This window comes from Podarcis tiliguerta, assembly GCF_965153285.1.
Source record: "Podarcis tiliguerta genome assembly, chromosome: 5".
NCBI classification, from domain to species: Eukaryota; Metazoa; Chordata; class Lepidosauria; order Squamata; family Lacertidae; genus Podarcis; species Podarcis tiliguerta.
The window spans coordinates 96098360-96120055 of NC_139538.1; the positions used below are offsets into that span (position 1 = coordinate 96098360).

The 21696-nt window shown below is 43.5% G+C and overlaps 1 protein-coding gene across 2 annotated transcripts in view; it reads right to left on the reverse strand.

Annotated features, from left to right (window-relative positions):
- Positions 1 to 7612: 7612 nt before the first annotated feature.
- The window catches only part of KIAA0930, a 54766-nt gene continuing 40682 nt past the window's right edge, over positions 7613 to 21696 (reverse strand). Inside the window, exons 3-10 of one of the 2 annotated variants that reach the window (XM_083440873.1) lie at positions 19809 to 19916; positions 16000 to 16077; positions 15774 to 15875; positions 13887 to 14027; positions 12061 to 12255; positions 11332 to 11494; positions 10064 to 10219; positions 7613 to 8156 (exon numbers count right to left, since the gene is read on the reverse strand). In XM_083440873.1, coding sequence (XP_083296999.1) covers positions 8116 to 8156; positions 10064 to 10219; positions 11332 to 11494; positions 12061 to 12255; positions 13887 to 14027; positions 15774 to 15875; positions 16000 to 16077; positions 19809 to 19916 — 984 coding nt within the window. In that variant the 3' untranslated portion in view covers positions 7613 to 8115. The remainder of the gene's footprint in view (positions 8157 to 10063; positions 10220 to 11331; positions 11495 to 12060; positions 12256 to 13886; positions 14028 to 15773; positions 15876 to 15999; positions 16078 to 19808; positions 19917 to 21696) is intronic. The other variant, XM_083440874.1, reaches the window with a different exon arrangement.

The window sequence follows — 21696 nt, forward strand, 5'->3', positions numbered from 1 at the left end:
CTTCCAATTTTGATAGATTTGCCAGGTTGATGCAGCTGCCCAAGAAATGCAAAGGCCAAAACATGCAGATGCAGAGCTAGTTGTGCAATTTTTTGGCTCCAGGGTTTTTGCTACTTTGGATGTAGTAGTAAAATTTACAGCTTGCTATTCCAGCATGATCAAGATGTTGGATGTCCGCAGTTCAGTTTTTATGATCACAGTCAGCATCATGATAGAATCCATCACAGAACAACATAGAATCCATGCCCATATTGTAGGCATGGACCTCTGAATAATTTCTCACAAATCAGCATACACACACACTTAGCATCATGTTTCTAAGAATAATTTATTGGCAGTCACTGTTCATCATAGGCGTATGTAATATTTGTTTTTTCCTCACGTACAAAAGTGTTCCTGTTGCATTTTCCTTGCTTAGTGGGCTCAGCGACATAGCTGTAAAAAAATTATAGCACAAAGCTGACTGAGGCAGAAACCATGCAACATGTATATCTGATCATACATAAAGTATGTGAAGCAGGAGGGCCACAGTGGTCATTTCAGTCTCTCTATCTTGGCCTCTCACTGTAATTACAATTAGTGTACAAAATACTATTTAAAGAGTATGAGTATAGGCAGTTTATTCCACTGTACACTTTCAGTTGCTGTTGCCTTAAGTGTAATAAATTCAGTGGTGAATGAGCACTGACTACGGGCAGATAATTTCTTGGGCAGATTCTAAACCACTGTGGTCAAAAAAGTTACATCATATTTCATCTCAATGGGATAATGTGCACTTTTGGGCCCAGGAAAGCACTATAATTGTTTGATCTACATATAATTGTGTGGGCAGTACTAGAGAGAAACTGGTTCCTATGACTTTGATGGTGATATGATGAGACAAACATTCCTAATCCCCATTCTAGATGGCATTCCATTGATAAAACAGGTCAAGGCTTGGTTCCCATCTGATTCTGTGTGGATTCATTTAAAAGCCACAAACAGGGTCTCAAGCTCCCATCATCTTTGACCACTGGTAATGCTGGCTGGGGCTGACGAGTCCAACAACCTCTTTGGCGTGGGGCACAATTGTTCCCACCTTTGCTCTACTGAGTCACTGGGCCAAAATCAACACTCATTCCAGAATGTAATTGGATGGTGCAATCTAATGCATGTCTATACAGGAGTAAGTCCCTCGATGCACCATGGTTCTTTGTAGTGTGTTTGTGTATAGAGCTGCAGCCTGAAAGAAAAAGCAGGATCCAACAGCAACAGATTAACATCCTAAGACAGTTCTTAAGATCTCTCTACCTAGAAAGAATGTTAAATTGTGGTTTCTGGAACTGACTGCAAGAGGTATTGGTTTTGTGCTGTCATGGTTTTCATATTGATGTTTATTGTAGCTATTTGAATTGCATTTTGCTTGGGATTTGAATTATTGTGAACTGTTCTGGGAGTCAATTTCTCCATAGAAATTTAGGTTTTAAAAAATAAGCAAGAAATTGGCAAATGATGTTCAGCGTACTGAAAGGTATTTCCATGTTGACTAGCAGCTTGAATATATCTTTGCATAAAAGAACAGTTCTTAGCATTCTGTTAGATGCTAGAATCAACATTTGCCCTGCTTCAGGTGTATAAATGAAGGTCATCTGCTCATATTTAAGAAAGGAAAGGAATGCACTGTTTGTAGTTAAGATAAATCCTGTCCATCACCCCTGATGGGAGGGAAGGCTGGCCTCATGGAGCAGGGACCCTAAGGCAATGAGACAAAGGTCAGAGATGCACAAAACTAGGTTTATGGCCAAAGGCTGCTTTCAAAAAATAACCATTGGGAAGGCTACTGTGTGCTTCCCATGTGATAGCAATCAAGAATGCTTGTTCCTCAGTTATCACCCTACGGATTATTAAGAGCATTCTCAGTGTCTGCGCAGTGAAGCACCTCTTTGATGCTAGGAGGCCATCCTATACGAATTAAATTACCTGCCATTGAGTCCAATACAGGATATTCTAATAAAGTGGAAAGAATTAACATTTAAAAAGCTCCAACCCCAATGTGATCAAGAAAACAGATCCCACAAGTAGGCTATAAAGGTAAGAGTAGGCTTAGTTCTGCATTGTTAGTCACCAGGAAGCCACCTTGGGCCAAAGTGTACCGCTTTTCCTAAATGGCTTTCACAAACACCTCAGTGGTAGAAAGCGAAGCCCTAGTGCTGGGGGAACTGAGTCAACCCATCTTCTACCACCTAACACTCTGCAGCCTAGCTCTCACCGCTCACTGGTCTCTGTTGAAATGACTCTAGTGTGCCTTATAATCCACAGAATCTACAGATTCTATTCCTATCTATTGGATATTTTGCTCATACGCATTTCTGGCATCTAATTATGACCTGAATTCATTTCTCTTACTGAGAAATCTTGAGTGCAAGAGTTTCTTCTGCCTACACAGTAGCTGCTGAAGGTAGCAAGTGAGCTTATCTGGAGTGCTTCAATGTACATCATTGCTCTAAAGAGACTGCCCTCTTACTCATAGGAGGGTATACTAAAGTTGCAGTTTGGGTGGATGGACAGGAAAACCATTTGGTGTTCCAGCGTACAAAGTACTGAACACGCCTGGGTGAATAAGGCCTGTGGTAACTGAATAGTTCATTTAAGGTATTTAACATCAACCATAAAAATTGATCTAGCACTTAGAAAAAGCAGACCACACCGTCTGAAGGCAGCGGGGGAGCTGAAACATTGAGATGTAAATTATGAAGTGGTTTGGCTGGTGATTGGTAGTAAATAAAAATTAAGGCTGTGTCTAACTAGACAGACTTGCCTCTGGTACAAATGTGGTTTGTGCCAGTATATACAGCAGGGGCAGGGAACCTGTTCCCTTCAAGGCATTTCTGTAGCCTGACAAACTGAAGCAGTCAGTTTCCAGATGCATCTGTTGACGTAAAAACACTCAGGTAATCAGCAAGTAACAGTACAAATCTTTATCAGAGCCCCTACAGTTCTGAGGTTCTTAAAACTGTACGTTGGGCAGGGCTGTGCAAAGATCTGGTCAAAAGCATCCAGGAAGGCTCCGCCAACCCCCCTTTGGGTGGCTTTAAAAGGGGATTAGAAAAATTAGTGGAGATGATGACTGTTAATGGCTATTAGCCACAAAGGTGATATTCTGCCTCCAGGGTAGGAAGCAAAATGCTGGAAACAGCATGACAGATGCTCTTGTGCTCCAGTCTTGTGTGCAGGCTTCCCACAAGTATGGGACTGGCCATTGGGAGAACAGGATGCTGATCTAAATGGGTCACTGGCCTGATGTGGTTTTGCTGTTAGGTATTTTATGTAGCTGCAAAGTTGCTTTGAGATATTGTTCTATAAAGTGACAAATAAATGCAATAAATAATTGATTTGCATACAACCAGTCATGACAGATTTTTTTTTTTACTTCCTTTTGAATTGAGTTAAGGGGTGATATGATAGCCATGTTCAAATATATAAAAGAATGTCACATAGAGGAGGGAGAAAGGTTGTTTTCTGCTGCTCCAGAGAAGCGGACACGGAGCAATGGATCCAAACTACAAGAAAGAAGATTCCACCTAAACATTAGGAAGAACTTCCTGACAGTAAGAGCTGTTTGACAGTGGAATTTGCTGCCAAGGAGTGTGGTGGAGTCTCCTTCTTTGGAGGTCTTTAAGCAGAGGCTTGACAGCCATATGTCAGGAGTGCTCTGATGGTGTTTCCAGCTTGGCAGGGGGTTGGACTCGATGACCCTTGTGGTCTCTTCCAACTCTATGATTCTATGATTCTATGAATCCAAAACCCTTACGTGGTGTGAATAAAGTACGAGGAGACCCTGACGGACGTTCTGCCTGGCCCTGCTCTAAAGATGATGTAAGCCAGTACAAGGAAACAGGTGTAGCCTCCAGCCCACGACCAGTGCCTAGAAAGGAACAGGGGTAGAGCAAAGACTTGGCAAAGCTGCCTCAACCCTTTTCCAAACATGAGCATTAAGTGGCTCAGCCCACAAAACACTTCTCAAGAGAGTGCAGCATAAATTTAGGGTGGAGGGGATTCTTTGTGTCATTAAAGTCCTTCAATAATAAAAATAATGTACAGCTGCACATTATGTTCACATATAATCACAGAGATATTTGAAATTTAGATTTAACATATAGAGCTGGATTTTAAAAGGCACAGAATAGGCTGGCAACAGCCCAAGCACAGTCCAACATTTATACCTAAACACAACCCCTGCAAGAGGTGGTTGTATCGTATCCCCACCTCTGCATGAACCTGACATACAGAAAGGCCTCCGGATCAGCCCCAGAAGCCCCAGGCATTTCAGTAGAAATATGTGGGCATGGGAGCATCTTTACGTTTCTATGTATCCAGCTCTTTAAGCCACTTTAGGGGGACTAAAACAGGCCTCGCCAGCACAATGTGGTCTAGCCTTTACTTTCTGAGGTATAGCATGACAACAGCTGGTAGAGGAGTAACCCCGCTCTAAGCAAAAACTGACATCTGCAAAACTTGGAAAATTTAAACATGCCTCTAGGAGTGAGATGATTTCTTCCCCTTTTAATCTTTCGGCAATTTGAATTTCAAAGGTGTATATAGTAAGAACTGTAGGTAGCCATTTTGCTGAAGAACTACATGTACAATGGCAGCCTGAAAAAGTTACGGATTATATCCATCTCTGATCAGTTTAATGAGGAATAATAAAAAATAAATGAACAATTAAGACTTCAGTTGCATTTCCCCCCAAGAATGCTCAGTCTAAAGAATCCCTCCCCCCTTTTGATGTGTTCAGTGGGACTTGCATTAAAGTCACCAGGCTGCCTCTGAATTACATTACCTTAAGGCTACAATCTGATGCACACTAACCTAGGATTAAGCCCTGCTGAACATGGGGGGCTCGCCTCAAAGGAAACATGCATACAGGACTGCACTGTGAGTTTGGAAATGAATGTGGACCTATTGTTTTACCCTCATTAACTGCATTCTTGATTGGGCAGGGGTTTTAAGGTATTCCCATTTCATATTCTCACCTCTTCCACATAACATGTCATTTCACCTAGGATGAGGGGCAGGGAAATTCAGAACTTGAGTCACAGCAGGAAAAGTGGTGCCTCGCAAGACGAAAAGAATCTTCGTCTAGCGGTTTTTTCGTCTTGCGAAGCAAGCCCATTAGCAGATTAGCGCTATTAGCGGTTTAGCGGTTATTAGCGGCTATTAAAGGTTTAAGGGATTAGCGGATTAGCTGCTAAAAGGCTATTAGCAGCTTAGTGCCTTAGATAAAGGGGGTAGGGAGCGGAAAAAAACCCCCAGGAATCGCAAGACATTTTCATCTTGCAAAGCAAGCCCATAGCAAATTCGTCCTGCGAAGCACCTCCAAAACGGAAAACCCTTTCGTCTAGCGGGTTTTCCGTCTTGCGAGGCATTCGTCTTGCGGGGCACCACTGTAGTACGAAAAGTGACAGAGGCCATTTTTGGCAGCAGCACCTTGTTTGCTGTAATGTGCAAGTGTACTTTGTTCCAGCATGGTGGACATTCCAGGTTTTTTTTGTGTGTGTTTTTTTAAAAAATCCACAGTGGTGGTAAGTTTATTTTATAACAATTTTTGTCACTTGTTTGCAACTGCTGTTTTAAGGAAGCACCAGTTTTAAGAGCTAAGACATACAATCAGCAGCCACACACAATTTGTTTCTTGGCTATACCACTTCAGACAGTAAGTAGGCAGAGAACTTTGTGTCTTGATGTCTCCAATAAAACCCTGCCACGTACAGAGTAGTTCAGAAGGCGGCTAACTTCTGGCCCCGACACATTGTGCAGGAAAGGCTTTGGTCATTCCTGTTCCCCTTAACATGTTAGACCATCCCAACAGCCCCTGTTTCACCTGCAGCAACTCAGTCCATGCCCAGGTGCAGCATGCAAGGCTGCAGGCGAAGTGGCTCAGTGCAGGAACGAGAGTGAGGGAAGGAAAGGCTTCAGCAGGAAGAGGGATTATTCCACAAGAAGTATTCAATTACAACTGCAAGGGGAACAATCCATGATATAAAGAAATACTTGCATTTGATAGGCTGAACTACTTAATGCCATAGGTAAAGTTCACGACAAAAAGTAGTCGTGGAAGGAAGGAAAATAGTAGTCCAGGGTTTGTGTTCCATGGTATTAATCTCCGTACAGAGAGCAAAATCCCACGCATCTGATTGGCACTTGCTTGCTTATATTCCTGACTTCTCTCTGCCAGAGGAATACTCTATATTTGTTGCATTTGCTTTAGAATAGAAATGGAACTAAAATTTTTAAATAAAGAGAAACACACCCATCCCTGCACAACACACACACACTTTTTCTTCCCACCCTTTATAGCTGCCAATCAGACTTGTGAATCCATGTTTTGGCTATAATGCATTATTTTAAAAGGTAAGGCAGTGACAAAGGACAGTTAATGAGATTTACAATTAAAGGAGCCGTTTGAGCAAGCTGAATTTCAGGATGAAGGCAGCCATACTGTTATTCCAAAGAACACTTTCAGGTGATTTTTCACTTAAGGGGGAGATCCAGGCTCATTCCCAGCATCACAACTGGGGTGATGATCACACATAGCAGGAAATGGCACACTGGAACAGTCACCCTGCTCCTCCTTCCCCGTGTGAGTTATTCAGGCTGTCCATCGTTTTAAAAAAGAAAAGAAAGAAATTAGCAGACATGGGCGTGGTCATGTTGCTCCACAAACACTTCAGATGCAAAACTTATTTGGGGATTGAGAAATGGGGGTGGGTGGGAGAAAGGATGTTTAGGACAAGACAAGCACCAACCAACAGGTGCTCTCCATGGGCAGATCTTTTAAACTCAAGTTTAAGAACCTTTTTAAAGAACTCGCCTCAGAACAGTACCCTATGTTTGTAGAGCAGCGAAACCTTTGCTATAAGCAAACAGGTAAGTGTCTTATGCATCCTCTGCTACAACTGCAACATACTTGGTTCTGCAATCAGCACCCCACAAATACCAGCTCTCTGCCCTTGCCAGAATTTCCTTTTTCTTTCTTTTTACAAAATGTCACAGTTGTGTTCTAGAGAATTTTGAATAATTAGGCTTCTGTATACCAAAGGACAGCGAATCACAGAATCAGCAGAACCAAGATCCATGAAAACGAGTTTCATTATATAGTACTAATGAAAAGTTTGATGTATAAAAGATTTCTAGTAGCCCACTTCAATTAGTTTTAATTCCCAATGGTGTGGTAACTGGCTGAGGTCTGCTGCGTTTTTTGGTACTAGAGTCTTTAGGTTTGTGTTTCCTGCTTCTCATATGCAGACATTCTATGCTACTAGAGACAGGTTTGCTCCCAGAAGTAATAGCCATAATGAAACCAAATCACATTTAGCACATTTCTTCAAAGTGTTGAGCTCACTCTTTCAAGCCTTTTTGGCTGTACTTTTTGCTGATCTTTGGTAGGTGAAGATGTCATTGCGGAATCAGTTTTTGCTACGTGAGCCTTAAAACTGTATCACTCATGGGAAGCGTAAAGACCAAGACTTCAAGTTCCATTTGGTCTGCTCCATCTAAGTCCCTAACTTCCCTTCTGCTACCCTATCAACTTTAAAACACATACACAAAGATGTTTTATGATGCAACAAAGGAGTGTTCTCAACCATCTCTCAGAAGTTCATTGAAATTCATTGGTACATCAGTATGAAATCCTATGGACATTTCTCTCGAAATATATAAAGGTTAATACATTCTGTACAGGTTGGTTGGTTTTCAGTTATGAAGTAAACACTGTAACAAATGGTTCATAAAGCATAGTTTTAAACACAGCCCCAACTTTTGTGTTGTTGGGGGTTCTTTTTGTTCTTTATTTCCCCCTTTGTCTTCTTTATTGGTCAAGTTATTTCTGCCAGTCACAACTATAAAGAGATGTAGTCTTTTTTCCTTTTTTTTTAAGGGGGTATATAGTATGTATAGCAGAGGGAGGGAGGAAGAGGCACTTTTTGAATGGCTGGCTGGTAATTCCCAAAACATCCCTTTTTTCAGTGTTATGTTAAGTTTCTGACGCTAGGTGGTGCTGCTGTGACAGAAGAGCACTGTAGCTGTTGTTTTTAGGCACTTGGCTGCATGGCTTCCAAGGCAGTGCCCAGCTCTCTGCTATGTCATCAGAATCGGTTTCTGCCGCACCTCCAGAATATCTAAGCAAACAAGAAAGATGACAGGATCGTGGTGAGGATTCTGGGCCACAGTTCTTTGGCTATAATATCTCAATGAGTAAAGATGCTTGGGCCTCATTCGCAGAGATCTTGAAATCATTGGGGTGCTTCCGCATACCGTATTTTTCGCTCCATAAGACACACTTTTTTCTTCCTAAAAAGTAAGGGGAAATGTCTGTGCGTCTTATGGAGCAAATGTGTGGTCCCTGGAGCCGAATTACCCAGGGGCAAAAAGCAGATCATGCTTTTTTATTTTTTGAAAGAGGGAAGTGGGTGTTGAAACAAAGCTGCTGATCGTTTGGGGAGAGAGATAAGGGACGCTAGAGATAAAGGAGGCTGCCTGGGTGAGGGGAGGTAAAGACAGCAAACTTGCAAAGCGGGGAAACAGGAAGACTAAAGCAATAAGGAGAGAAATTAGAAGAAAAGGAGGAGCAAAAAACTGCTCTGGCTAAGGAAAAGACACTAAGGCAAACAAGAGGGAAGGGAGTGTTGAAAGGAAACAGCTGATCGGTGGGATTGGAAGAGAGATAAGGGACGCTAGAGATAAAGGAGGCTGCCTGGGAGGGGGGAGGTAAAAGCTCATGGATCCTCAGGATTTTTGCAGTGGGTCACCCCAAATTCACCATCAGATCACATGTCTGTGGCCACAGCATGAACCACAAAAATCATACATCCACTGTTTCGTTCAGATTCCCCCCCCCCCTTGTTTTCCTCTAAAAACTAGTTGTGTTTTATGGTCAGGTGCATCTTATGGAGCAAAAAAATACGGTAAGCTAGAACCCTCACATTTTAAACTACATGCACTCAACATTGGCTTAGTGTTTAAAGAAACAACAACTAGGAGGGGAACATTATTTCCTTTCGGCTGAAATTGGGAGGTAGACAAAACATACCCCTAAATGGTTAAAGTGCTTCCACACTGTCACAAACGCTGAAATTTGAAACACACACACAAACATTCAAAGACACCCTGACTATCAAGGGCAGTGAGTCTAATGGGAAAAATGTACCTTTCTTTCTTGAAATGAAGGTGCTGCTGCTGCTGCAGCTAAAACCTTGTAGACACAACCATCCAAAGCACAATGGCTCTTGGCAGAGGTTGAAAATGGGGTATTGCTTTGAACTATCAAAACAAGAGACACTGTGAGTTGGATGCTGGCTGTGGGCCTTATCCAGCCCTGCTGTGCTGCTTGCACAATGAGACTTCTCTCCCCTGCGCACCTTCAGATTCTGCTCAGAAGGGTTGGAGGATCCTCTAAAGACCGAAGCAGGTTTTGAGGGTGTGCAGGAGAGGAGAGGAAAAGGAACCTCTATTGCAAGAGCGGAACTCTGCAGCATTGGACGCAACCCCAAATTAATTGCACTGAAGTGCAATGGAATTTATAACTAATTTTTCACACTGATTTCAACAGAATCGAAGTGCAACTAGCTCAGTACAGATCCAATGCCAATGTCCCTAATTCCATGAATGTGGGTTAATACTGCTGTGACAAGCTGTAGCACAGGCTCTTCTATGTGGTCCCAGGGTTGCTCAAACTCTCCTGGAGGTGCCGGAAGGAATAGAAGAAGAAGCTCACTTCATTGCTTAAAAGATAATGGCTGAATTCTCTTCACCACTTGCCAGACAGATCAGCAGCAGCTCCAACTGTTTGGGGTGTCTTCACACTGGTACATTATTGAAAACTTACCCAGCTGTGCTCCCTTTTAGAGTTAATTCACGCTTTTGAGATAACTGTCACTTGGACAGAAGGGGCACACTCCACTGGGAATGTCTCCTGCACAAGCACCCATATGCAGAATGGGAGACTTTCAGCAAGGCACGTGCAGGAGAAGCTGCTGGTGAGCGTCAGGGTTGTCCTGTTCTGAAACGTGGACGAGGCTTTTCTCACCTGTTAAGATCCGATGCAATGGCAATGTGACGTAGGTTAGATGTGCATAGAGAAGGAAGTTTTCATCTGTTCTGTTTAGCTTCAGCCATGAGCCCACCAGAGATCTTCCTGTTCCAGACAAAGACCGCGAGCGCAGGTTTGTTGCATTGTGCAGATCTGCCAAGATACAACAAGGCTGAAGGAAGTAAGCAAAACATTACTGCCCCCAAAACCATTGTCCAGCAAACAGACTACAAGGCCCTTCAAGGGCAGCACCCCATGTGCCAAGACTGCCTTGGGAAGCTCACAAGGGATGAATCTCACAGCCCTGCACCCAGCAATCACAGGCATCCTGCCCTCTGGACAGGAGAGGCTCCATTCAGCAGCTAAGAGCTGTGTGTGTTTTATATACAAATCAATTCAACTCAATACTACCTTCTCTGACTTGGAAACTCTTGAAGTTCCCTGCTTGGTTCCCTGTGATTCGGTTGCTGGAGGCATCATGAGCAGAATGCAGAACCTTTTCTGAGTTAAATGCATGTCCTTTATCACTGATTTATTTACAACGCCATCATCAGAAATGAAGTATGGCAATTGTCTTTCTAAGCAAGTCCATCTTCCTCAAGCTCCTAAGCCAGTTAGTCAAAAGTCCTTCCCACTACACAGAATAGCTTGTTCTGCATCACCCACAAACGCAACAGAAAATGAGTTGATAGAATTCTGCAATGGTAAGTTGTACCAACACATTTTGCATTTCGGGGGTGGGGAGCCATTTCTGACGGTTCCCTCACTTAAAAAGCTCCCTGCAAGTAGAAAACGAGCAACACCTGGGAGATAAGGTTCTAGTCTTGCCCTCCCCCACTGCACTAGTTTTCCACTTGCAAAGAGCTTTTTAAGTAAGGGAACATTCAAAAACGCAATTTCCACCGCCTTCAATATGAAACGGTAATATCACCTCATTATCCTGCATGTGTATCAACCTCAGGCAGATTTATTGTCCAGTCCTGCTAATCTCACAAGATAACCTCCCACCACAATGTAGTGTTTTCCACAGTTGTGAATACCACAATCGGATCCACTAGGAGGTTCCATGGGTGATGATAATAAGCAAATACATCTAAGTTTAGTTTGCAAAGGCATGAACTCTAGTTCTCAATGGGACTACTACCTTAGTTCATCTTTTCTCATTTTTGTGTGTCACAATCCAAGCCTGATTTAGTGGCATCAGTGCACTCCAGCAGCAAGCATCCCTCAAGCCCAGCCATGCCTCAAGATCACTCTTCTCTCACCTCCACTGTCATCATCCCTAAAGAACTCTTCGCTGTCATTGGCAGAATGGGATTTCTTCATTTCAGCAATTCGATTCCGCGGCACTTTCCTTTTGAGGGAGGGGGAGAAGAAAGAAGGGCGGTTGTTGCGTTCCGGAGTTGGCGGTGTGCTGAATGAAGTGACCTGAAAGAAGAAAATCAGAAATAAATTGGGAAGGAAGGTTATGAGATAATACCGACTGCTCTATGTTTTGATTGACATTGTATTTTATTTTGAACCTCATTCAATGGTTATCTGCTCTGAATTGCAGTCTGGTGGATATAAAAACTGCTTCCTGAACACTGTTTTGAAAATGCATTCTTCTGGCTACTGAACAAACACACATGAACAAACCACCATTTATGTACAGTGACCATTTAGGGACAGCTGACCTTTTAATGCAAAATATCCAGTATTTTAATACAGTGGTTGCCAACAGGCAATATAGAAGACATACCTGGACTTCAAAGGCAATTTTACTTAGATCCTCTAACTTTAACAGAGAAGGAGATATTTAAAGGTTTTCTGACAGTTTCACTTTAGAGTCAAACTGGTTTCCAAAGCTGCAAGATGAATTCTTTCTACTGTTTTGGTTTTTATTTGACGCAGACATCCTGCCCAGCAGAAGTAGATTTGAACAGCAAAGATACACTTCTGGCTCCTCAACAAATGGAGTTCTCCAGAGTCCAAGATTGGAGAACTTAACTCACTCTCTCATGTAGAGGTGAACCTGGGTTTGAATCTTCCTCTGTCCCGTAGGGAGACGTGTCACCAGTTGGAACGCGACTCACGGCCATTTCCGCGTGTCCTTTTCCTTGTGGCCCTTTCATCCGCACAAATTCCATATTATTGTATTTGTAAAAGCCAAAGGACATCCTTTGTGCCATTTTTGCTGCAACGCTTACCTAGAACGAACAGTAAAAATGTAAGACTGGCTATGGGATTCCCAGCCCAGGGAAGGTTGATGCCTGCCTTGCTGTCATTCAGGTGCCAGGTTGAGGCATTTTGTTATCTCAGGGGTTAATAATAATTTAGATCTGTGGAAAAGCCAGATTCGTTTCTGTGGAACTGGCACTTCTAAAACTGTCCCTTAATATCCATTCTGTGCTTTAAATAACTTTTAAGAGCTCCTCTTCTCTGGAACTTCCTGCCTATTAATATTTGGCAAGGACAATCATACTCTTATTGACACCTGCTAAAGAGAGTTCTGTTTTTACCTAAACAAGTATTTTTATTATCTACATTTGCTTTTAAAAAAATTTGATCTATATTTTGATCATTTTATTGTGTCTGCTGTTTCTAAAGTCTGCATTTACTGTTGTTTTATATTTGTGAAGCACTTTCCACTAGTTTAGGCCAGTATACCTACTGCAGCCTTCTATGGGCAGAGATGCCCTTTTGAGTCTTATCCATGTTCTGGCGGCCATGATCAGCTTCAATAATTGTAACTGAATGTGGGCGAACCCTTGAAAACATTTGGAAACTTCAGCTGGCTCAGAATGCAGCAACCAGGTTGTGGACCAGGACTTGCATATCTGAGCATGTTTTGTCTGCACTAGAAAATCTTAACTGGCTTCCACTTATGTCTTGGATACAATTTGAAGTGCTGATTTTAGCTACCAAACTCTTAAAAAAGAAAAAAAAAGTGGCAGCACTGTATCTAAAGGACTTCCTTCCTTCATACAAAGCTGTTTGTTTATTAAAGGTCGTCTTTGGTGATCTTGCTCTGGGAGCTTCCACCTTCAGATATTAGGTGGGTGACAACTGGTGTGAGGTCCTTATCTGCGGCAGCCTATGGAATTATCCAGGCAGTCTGGTTTGTTTATACACAACCATTTAGGCACATGGCTAAAAACAGAGGATAATCTAGAAAGTTCTTGAAATGCACAGAACATTTTTGCATGAAGCTGGTATAACAGTCTGCATTTGGACTGAGCGTTTTCTACACCCAAACACCTTTTACATTTCCAAGAGAACTCAAGTGGATTTTGCTTCTCCTAGTAACAGTTTATGGCTCTGGCTTTACCTTCAAAGAGTCAGAGGCTTAGGAGTAAACTGGGACTGAACCCTCCCTGCTCCCTGACCACATAAGCACTTCTCTCCCAGTGAGTTGCAGCAATGCAGCACGAGAAGGTAAAGTGAGGAAGGGACCAGGGTAAACTTTCCCCCCATGTTGTTGTAGAAAACAGGCACCCCACTTCCCAATAAATGAGGCAAATGCAGGACTGCCTAGTGCAGTCACCTGTGAGGTATCAACCTAGCTAGGCAGGTGACCATCACCAAAAGGGCTCTCACCCCCTTGTCTTTTTGTTAATGCTTTTTTGAATTCAAAAAAAGCATACATTCAGAAAAAGAAAAATACATATTCCCACATGCTTAGTTTCTTTCCTTATACACAGTTTCTATAACGGCTTCCCACCACCCCATCGTGGATCCCAAATGCTTTAATCATGTGCCACACTTTTCATTATCAGTCCAAACCTATCTCCATTGTTTTATTTTCCTATAGTTTTCCATATTCCTGCAGGTCTCTCACCCTATTGTCATAGACCTTCTTGAGGGCTTCGTAGCGGATCGATCCCTGGAAGATGACTCCTTGGAAGGTGTTGCTCTTGTCACTGGCCACCAGCTCCACACAGACCATCTCACCTTCTCCTACAGTCATATCGCTGAACACCTAAATGAACATCCAAAAAACTTGCACTTAGTAGAAGGAGGAAAAAACAGTAGCTCTGGATAACTAAAACTTCATTTGCTGCCGCCTGTTTTACATAGATTGCAAAATACAAACGTCCTTTTAAGGCACACGGTGCAGGACTTTGTTTCAGAAAAGCAAATTCCAAATGATTGGCCTGGAAGCACTAAAACCTGTAGCAGTTAAAATGTATCCTATTTTATTTTTTTGAGCAAGAAGGGCAGCAGGGGGGAGAGCATTAAACATGAAATTGCCCAAAATGCTCACAAAGCATAACTTAATACAATATAATGCCCGGGGGGGGGGGGGGGAGAGAAATTGAGGGTTGTGTGACTGAACAAAAAGGGAACCTTTTTTCATTTATCTCCCTTTCCCCACTGAAGAGACCTCTGCTCTTCCTAAATGGGCCATGGAGTGGGGGCAATCATCAGAAAGTGCTTCCCTCCCAATTCGGCTGACACACGGTCTACTGTCCACTGAGGAACACAACACAATCATGGTAAGGCTGCAGTCCTCTGGACCCCTGAGAGGTACAGGGAGAGAGAGAGAGACCACACACCAGATCTCCCCTCCCCATCACACCTTGTCACCAGCTGAGCCAAAAGGTGGTATATGGGGGGCCTTCTTATTCCCCCCAAAGACCCCCAAGTCCAGGGGAAATTTAAGAGCTGACTTGAATCTCTCCCTTTCATTTCTAATGGGAGAGAAATAGAGGAGGAGGAGGAGGACGAGGAGGAGGAGGAGGAGGAGGAGGAGAAGAAGAAGAAGAAGAAGAAGAAGAAGAAGAAGAAGAAGAAGAAGAGGAGGAGGAGGAGGAGGAGGAGGAGGACAGGCAGAAGAGTACAAAGGTGCTTCTGCTCTGCCAGAAAGAACTGGTCAGGGGGCTGGATATGGTGGATTAACAACCTCCAGTTTTGCCCAGGGCCAACCTTCAGTCTAAGGGAAAGGACAATCGCTAAGCCTCTGGCAATATCTGATAAAGGTAAAGGGACCCCTGACCGTTAGGTCCAGTCGTGGCCGATTCTGGAGTTGTGGTGCTCATCTCGCTTTACTGGCCAAGGCGGCCGGCGTACAGCTTCCGGGTCATGTGGCCAGCAGGACTAAGCCGCTTCTGGCGAACCAGACCAGCGCACGGAAACGCTGTTTACCTTCCCGCCGGAGCGGTACCTATTTATCTACTTGCACTTTGATGTGCTTTTGAACTGCTAGGTGGGCAGGAGCTGGGACTGAACAACGGGAGCTCACCTCGTTGCAGGGATTCGAACCGCCAACCTTCTGATCAGCAAGCCCTAGGCTCTGTGGTTTATTTGATAAGATACTGCAAAATTTTGACATGCAGTTTATTTAACCAGGTTAAACAGTTCCTGAGCTTTTCCAAGTCTTTCCTTTGGGCTTTGAACTTGCTTTACAGTATTTTGCATATGTCAGTCTGCAAGTGATTGACACATGTAAGTAAGGTTCCTCTATGTTTACAGGTCTCTGTACCAACAGAGAAGCCAAGAGCCGGCCTAGGCTCAGAGGGGAGACTGTCAGGAGCCCCACATAATCTGCTCCAAGCTTTCTAAGGAAAAGGAATACAAGTCGAGGAAACAAACTCAGATGTGTCCAGATGTTCCCATGCAGTGCAGTTACGTTAAGTAAACACAGTGCTGTTGGCTGGAGCTACCACAACTATTTGAAATTAAAGACAAGCACAAGAAATGGCATCTGTTCTTGTGAGTGACTTACCTCTTCAAAGTTGTCAATCATAAAAAATATGTTTGGATAGCTGATCTTCGATTCCTCCCCTTTGCTATCCATAGGGTGCTTACTTGGAGATGCAAAGACTTGCTGGAAGAAACCATTTGGAAGATGTTATTAGCTTGCTGCATGGATATTGGCATGTACAGGAAGGGAAAGGGGCTGAGATCAAGGCTGTCCCTTCAAGTTTCTCACGAGGAGCTGCACTTCTCACCTGGGATTTCTTTTTATGAATGTGGATATCCCCTCCGTCTGAACGAGTACACACCGCACAAGTCACTATGTAATCCAGCTGAAACAACACCAAGGTGTTGGAAAAGAAGCATTAATGGTTGTACACAACCAAAGCAGAATGACAGCCTTAACAGCTTTTTCATTAAGCTTTGCTCCCCAGCGTCAGCAACTAGAGGTGAAAATGTGACCTTCCAGTTTCCATTTCCTCTCTGATTCATAAATACTCTGGTCTGCTTTTTAAAGGCAAGTTCCTTCCCCAGTCAATGTCTAACTGCTCTGCAGATACCCTCCTCCCGGGACACGCACAGCCTAGCTCAAAAACAGCACTTTTATCAAACAAGGATCATGTCTCCTCTTGTTCTGAGCTACCTGTTTCCTCTTTCCTCTACTCCTCCTTTGCCAGACCTTTCTGCTTACCTTGACCCTTCCTAAGATCAGAGCAGGTTAGCCAAGGGCAGGAGTGCCAGTTTGGCCCCCAATCATGGGTGCCCGGGGTCGTGGGTGCAATGCAGCGTGCAATTCAGTGGCACTGAAATTTGTGGGCGCTCAGTCCCTTCATGGAGAATTTTGTGGGTGCTCAGGCCCCAGGGACTTGACACCTCTGGCCAGTGGCAACCAGAGACACTTCTACCTGCAGAGGTTTCACCATCACAACTTTAATATCCCTATTCTGTGACAATAAATATAGCAGGCCAGAGAACAAAGGCCAGCAGAAAGAGGTGGACTTCTCCAAGTCCAGCCTGAAAGGGGAACAGAAAGCTACATCCGCACATCTGAAACCTTGGGGGCCAGAGGGATTTTATTTTTTTACCAAGTGCAGACACCATCTTCAAAATTTTGTACAGTGGTACCTCGGGTTAAGTACTTAATTCGTTCCGGAGGTCTGTTCTTAACCTGAAACTGTTCTTAACCTGAAGCACCACTTTAGCTAATGGGGCCTCCTGCTGCCGCTGCACCACCAGAGCACGATTTCTGTTCTCATCCTGAAGCAAAGTTCTTAACCTGAAACACTATTTCTGGGTTAGCGGAGTCTGTAACCTGAAGCGTATGTAACCTGAAGTGTATGTACCACTGTAGTTGAGAAGTTACCTGCTTTTCGATGATGCACTTGAATTCTGTCACACTCTCAATATACAGAAGGGCAAGAAAGTTTATTTTACTTATGTCGTTTTTCATGTCTTCTTTTTAATTGTCTATTGTAGCAGTACACCAGAATCAAAACAGCCTCAATAGCAAGGAGGTGAACCATTAACTTTTAGCTCCCCCAAATGAAAATTGACCACCAGAGATGGGTTCCTGCTTTTTTAGTTGACTGATCTAACAATTAAATATTGTTGGGCTAAAAAAAGGGAACACAGCACATGACAAACATTTTAGAATGACCCAACATCTATTTTATGGAATTTGAATCCAATCTTTCCTTAAAGAGTGCTCAAGTCAGCTAAAACCACAGATTAAAACTAAATGTAAATCAACAATATAACAGCTTTAAAAACGGAATCATTTCTCTCTCTTTTAAAAAAGTCAAGATTCCAAATTTTTAGCAAGAAAACCCCCAGGCTGCACATGATGTCTAGCATCTTCAATGAGTTATAAAACTGCAGAGAAGTCTAGAATGTCAATTAAGTGGAAACAAAGATCCGTCTCTGTACTCCAACATACTGTGCAACAGCTAAGGCGGGAGCTGCTAAGCTGACACAATAGGAGACAATTGTCTTCTAGATCAGAAATGACAGGCGCCAGCTCAACCTAGAACTGTGTATATTCCAACATAGTAATCTCACCAGCAATTGTTTTCATCTATAGCTGATATAATTCAGAATGGTTGTCCACTGGTGCACAGCCAATGTATGATTACAGTAAATTGCACAGACATATATTTTGCATTGATATGCATTAAAAACAGAATCTGTGTGGTTTGAGGTCAGGGTCTTCCAGAAATAAAAATATTAAATCAAGGTTTAAAACCAACGATGGCTTAGCATTATGTAGGAACACAACCAGGGTGGAAGAGACGACCAAGGTGGCCCAATTAACCATGGTTAAACAAGAATGTTAAGATTCGGAAAAACCAGTCTTCAACAGTCGTGCTTAGGTTTGTGTGGCCACCTTATCTCCAAACACCAAACTACAAAGACACAACCGAAGAACAAATGGAAAACAAAACAAACTATGGGGGCAAAAGTCATGGCTCATCAGTGAGACAACTCATGGTTTGCTGAACAAACCTTGTTTTAAGACCAATGATGGCTTAGCATTACATAGGAACATAGCCAGAGTGACTAGGGCTGATCACATGGACCTTTCCCACAGTTTGGACAATCCCAGGATGAAGAGTCCCATGTGATCACACCTGCCAATGCCATTGCAGTCATTTATACACTTTATTACTGCTATGGAATGAACCCACAAGTACGTAGTTTCCATCTTCCTAGCATATGTATTATTTAGAACCAGGGTAGAGAACCTGTGACTGCCCAGATGTTGCTGGACCCCTACCAAACCTGAAAATCAATCATAAAGGCTGAGAATGATGAGGGATGAAGTCCAACACTGGAAAAGCCAGAAGTTCACCACCCCTGATTTAAGAGGATACCTGAACACTTTCTTTTTGGTGGTTTGGACAGTTACTAGACACTTACAACGCTAAGAAAAAATAGACAAGGCATTAGCAAAAGCTACATACAGAAGGGCACACACAGAATGGAGTAAAGCTGGACCTCTGAGGTTTATGTGATGGATGTGGGTTAGTGATTGTGGATATGAGAAGAGCAGAGCCCAGACACATGAACTGGCTCGGCAGAGGAATGATTATGTCACAAAATCCAAGAGACTGGTTCTTGTGCCTCTACCTGCCGTGCTACTGAATAATGGAAGGTAAGTGGCACAGTCAGCTTCTGGAACCTCTCCCTTCACACTTAAATATTTGAGAAGCACTGAAATTGGGCTCCCAACCCCCTCCCCTGAGAAAATCAAGTTGCCACCTCTGAATGCAAATTCTGGGACAGAGCTGGTTTTCTTTCCAAGCTTAAGGAACATTCCTGAATTGCAGGGGCCTGGACAAGACGACCTTCAGGGTACTGTTCTTTCCAACCCTCCTATTCAATATTTCTATTATCACTCCAAGAAGGCACTTTAAGAAGTTCTCTCTTTTCCCTTGTTGTGCCTGCTGGACAGCTTCCATTACATTATCCTATTTGCACTAAGGAGAAGGACGATGCTTCTTCAAAATAATCCCCAAAATACTGGTCTTGCCTTGCAGCCAGCTAGGAAACAAAGCTGCATCTGGAAATGGCAGGCACCATTGGCCTTTGACTGATTCCTTAGATGCCTTCTTCCAGCTTGGCGCAACAAGCAACACAGGTCACCATCAATTCACAAGCGACACATAAGCCCCAGCACTCCATGAAGAGCTCATATATGGATGACCACCTTGGATGCAGCCTTATACCATTTAGCTCAATATTGTCAACACTGACTGGCAGTGGCTCTCCAGTGTCTCAGGCTGGAGACATTCCCACCCCTATCTGGAGACGCCAGGAACCGAGCCTTTTGCATGCAAAGGAAATGCTCTACAGCCTTTGCCCTTGACCAGGCAGCCCGGCTGTCAAAACGCAGGCAATTTTGGGCAGATGAAAATCCTATATCCGTATGAAGCAAAGGGCACAGGGCCAATGAAACTGCCTTCCCATCACAACCACACACAGGCAAAATATCTGTGTTCCATAAAGGGAAGGGGATTCCTATATTAATAAATCAAAGCCTGGAGAAACAGAAAGGTTAGGCTACCTTTTGAAGGATAAGGTTCAAGCAGACACTTTCCTCCCAGTCGATATCTGGATCTCCCAGGCCAGGCAGCTTTTTAGAATCCCTGCGGTACACTTCCACTTCAACCTGCTGAGGGGGAAAAACCAAAAGGCGTCTTTAAGTAACGGGGAAACTCATATTTGAGTGGCTACAAATTTATTAAAAGCAAAGGTAGCCCCTGCCCACAGGCTCGCAATCAAGAAACATAAGCAAAGGAGAAGGGCAGGGAGATTATTCAAAGCAGTGATCATTCAAGGTTGTAACTTCCAAAAATTGGGTTTGAACCTCAGATTATCACAAGTCTTTTGCAATTCTTTTCTGAGACTGAGAGGAACAGTGATAAGAAGCAGTGGTGCCACCACTACTCTAATTCGAAGTAACCATTATGAACTCCAAATACTTCTCCCTTTGGACTTTAACTCAACCTGCTCCCAAACTCTCTCCTCCCCCCTTTTAAAGTTTAATATGAGAGGTGTTATAGCTCAAGGCTGCCTAGAAATTCCACTCATTTTGCAGCTTATGCACAGTAAACCCAAAGAATTGCAATTATTAAGCTGTTTTTGCAATTCCAGAATGCAGCACCAGATATTTCTCAACAGGAGGCTATGGAGGTTATTGAACAGACTCGGAGGAGTTGGGCCCCTATATCAATTGTATGTGCAATAGTTGAGTTAGCACTTAAAAAGAACTTTTTTTCAATTTCAGGAAGAATTGCACGTATAGCCAAAAGAAAGATTCTGTTCTGTTTGCTGTTGCCAATTCCTTCTTTCCCAATCATCCCAGGCCACAGATCGAAATCTCGCCCAACTCTTGCATGAAAATCAGGGTGGCATCCAGCTGAGAATAAAAATTGTCTTTAATGTCTTCATCGGCATCCAGTGTTGGTGCATAAGTGCTTAGAATAGTAGCCTGTTGATTTTGGGCGAGTTTTATTCAAAGGTTTGAAAGTCGCTCATTAATGCCAGTAGGGACTTCTGACAAGAGCTTCACAAGATCATTTTTGATAGCAAAGCCTACTTCATGTATTCAATGTTCTTGTTCATGTAGACCTTTCCAAAAGAATCTGTAGCCTCCTTTTTCTTCCTTCAGTTGTCCCTCTTCTGCTCTTCGAGTTTCTTGAAGCGCTGCAATATTAATGTTAAAATGTCACTTGTGATGATGGCAGTTCTGTGTTCGGAACGCTCCTTGTCTGTGTTATCCAACAAAGTCCGTATATTCCATGTTCCAAATTTCAATTGTCTTTTGTGATCGCTGAGTGGTGACCCCACTGGGCGCAGTTATCCAGTCAGGGGAAAAGGGAGGCAGACTATGTTTCGGGCGCCTTTTCTAGCCCTTGCGAGTGGATCCTAAATGGGATTGCTCAGTCATGGATACAGTTGCCGAGCTGCTCAACTGCCTCATTCCTTGAGTCAGAACAACTGAATCTGTATCCACCGCCCATGTGCTGGTTCATGACTAGGGGCTTCCAGATTTCACACCGGGAGGAGGACAACAGGAGAAGACAGGATAATGCTTCCAAGAAGGCTGCTGGATGAGTGGACCCTGGAAGGACCACGTGAGGAGGGCAGACAGTGCGTGACTTTCAAGGAGACACAAGATTTCCACACCAGAGAGGTCAGGCACAAAGCAGCCCTTAGTGAAGCCAAGATCCAGAGAGAGCCCAAGGCAGTTCAGAGGCAAAGACTGAAGGAAGAGGAAAGGGAGAGGAGACAGGGAGGCAGCTAGGTCAGAGGGACTAGCCACATGAATGTTGAAATTTCACCTCACTGCAGAGAATGGGCACTGTTGCCGAGGAAGGTGACTAGCCAGACATCAGGAGGGTGACAGAGAACAGCAACATGGGGATGCAAAGGACAGCAGGGGGTAAACA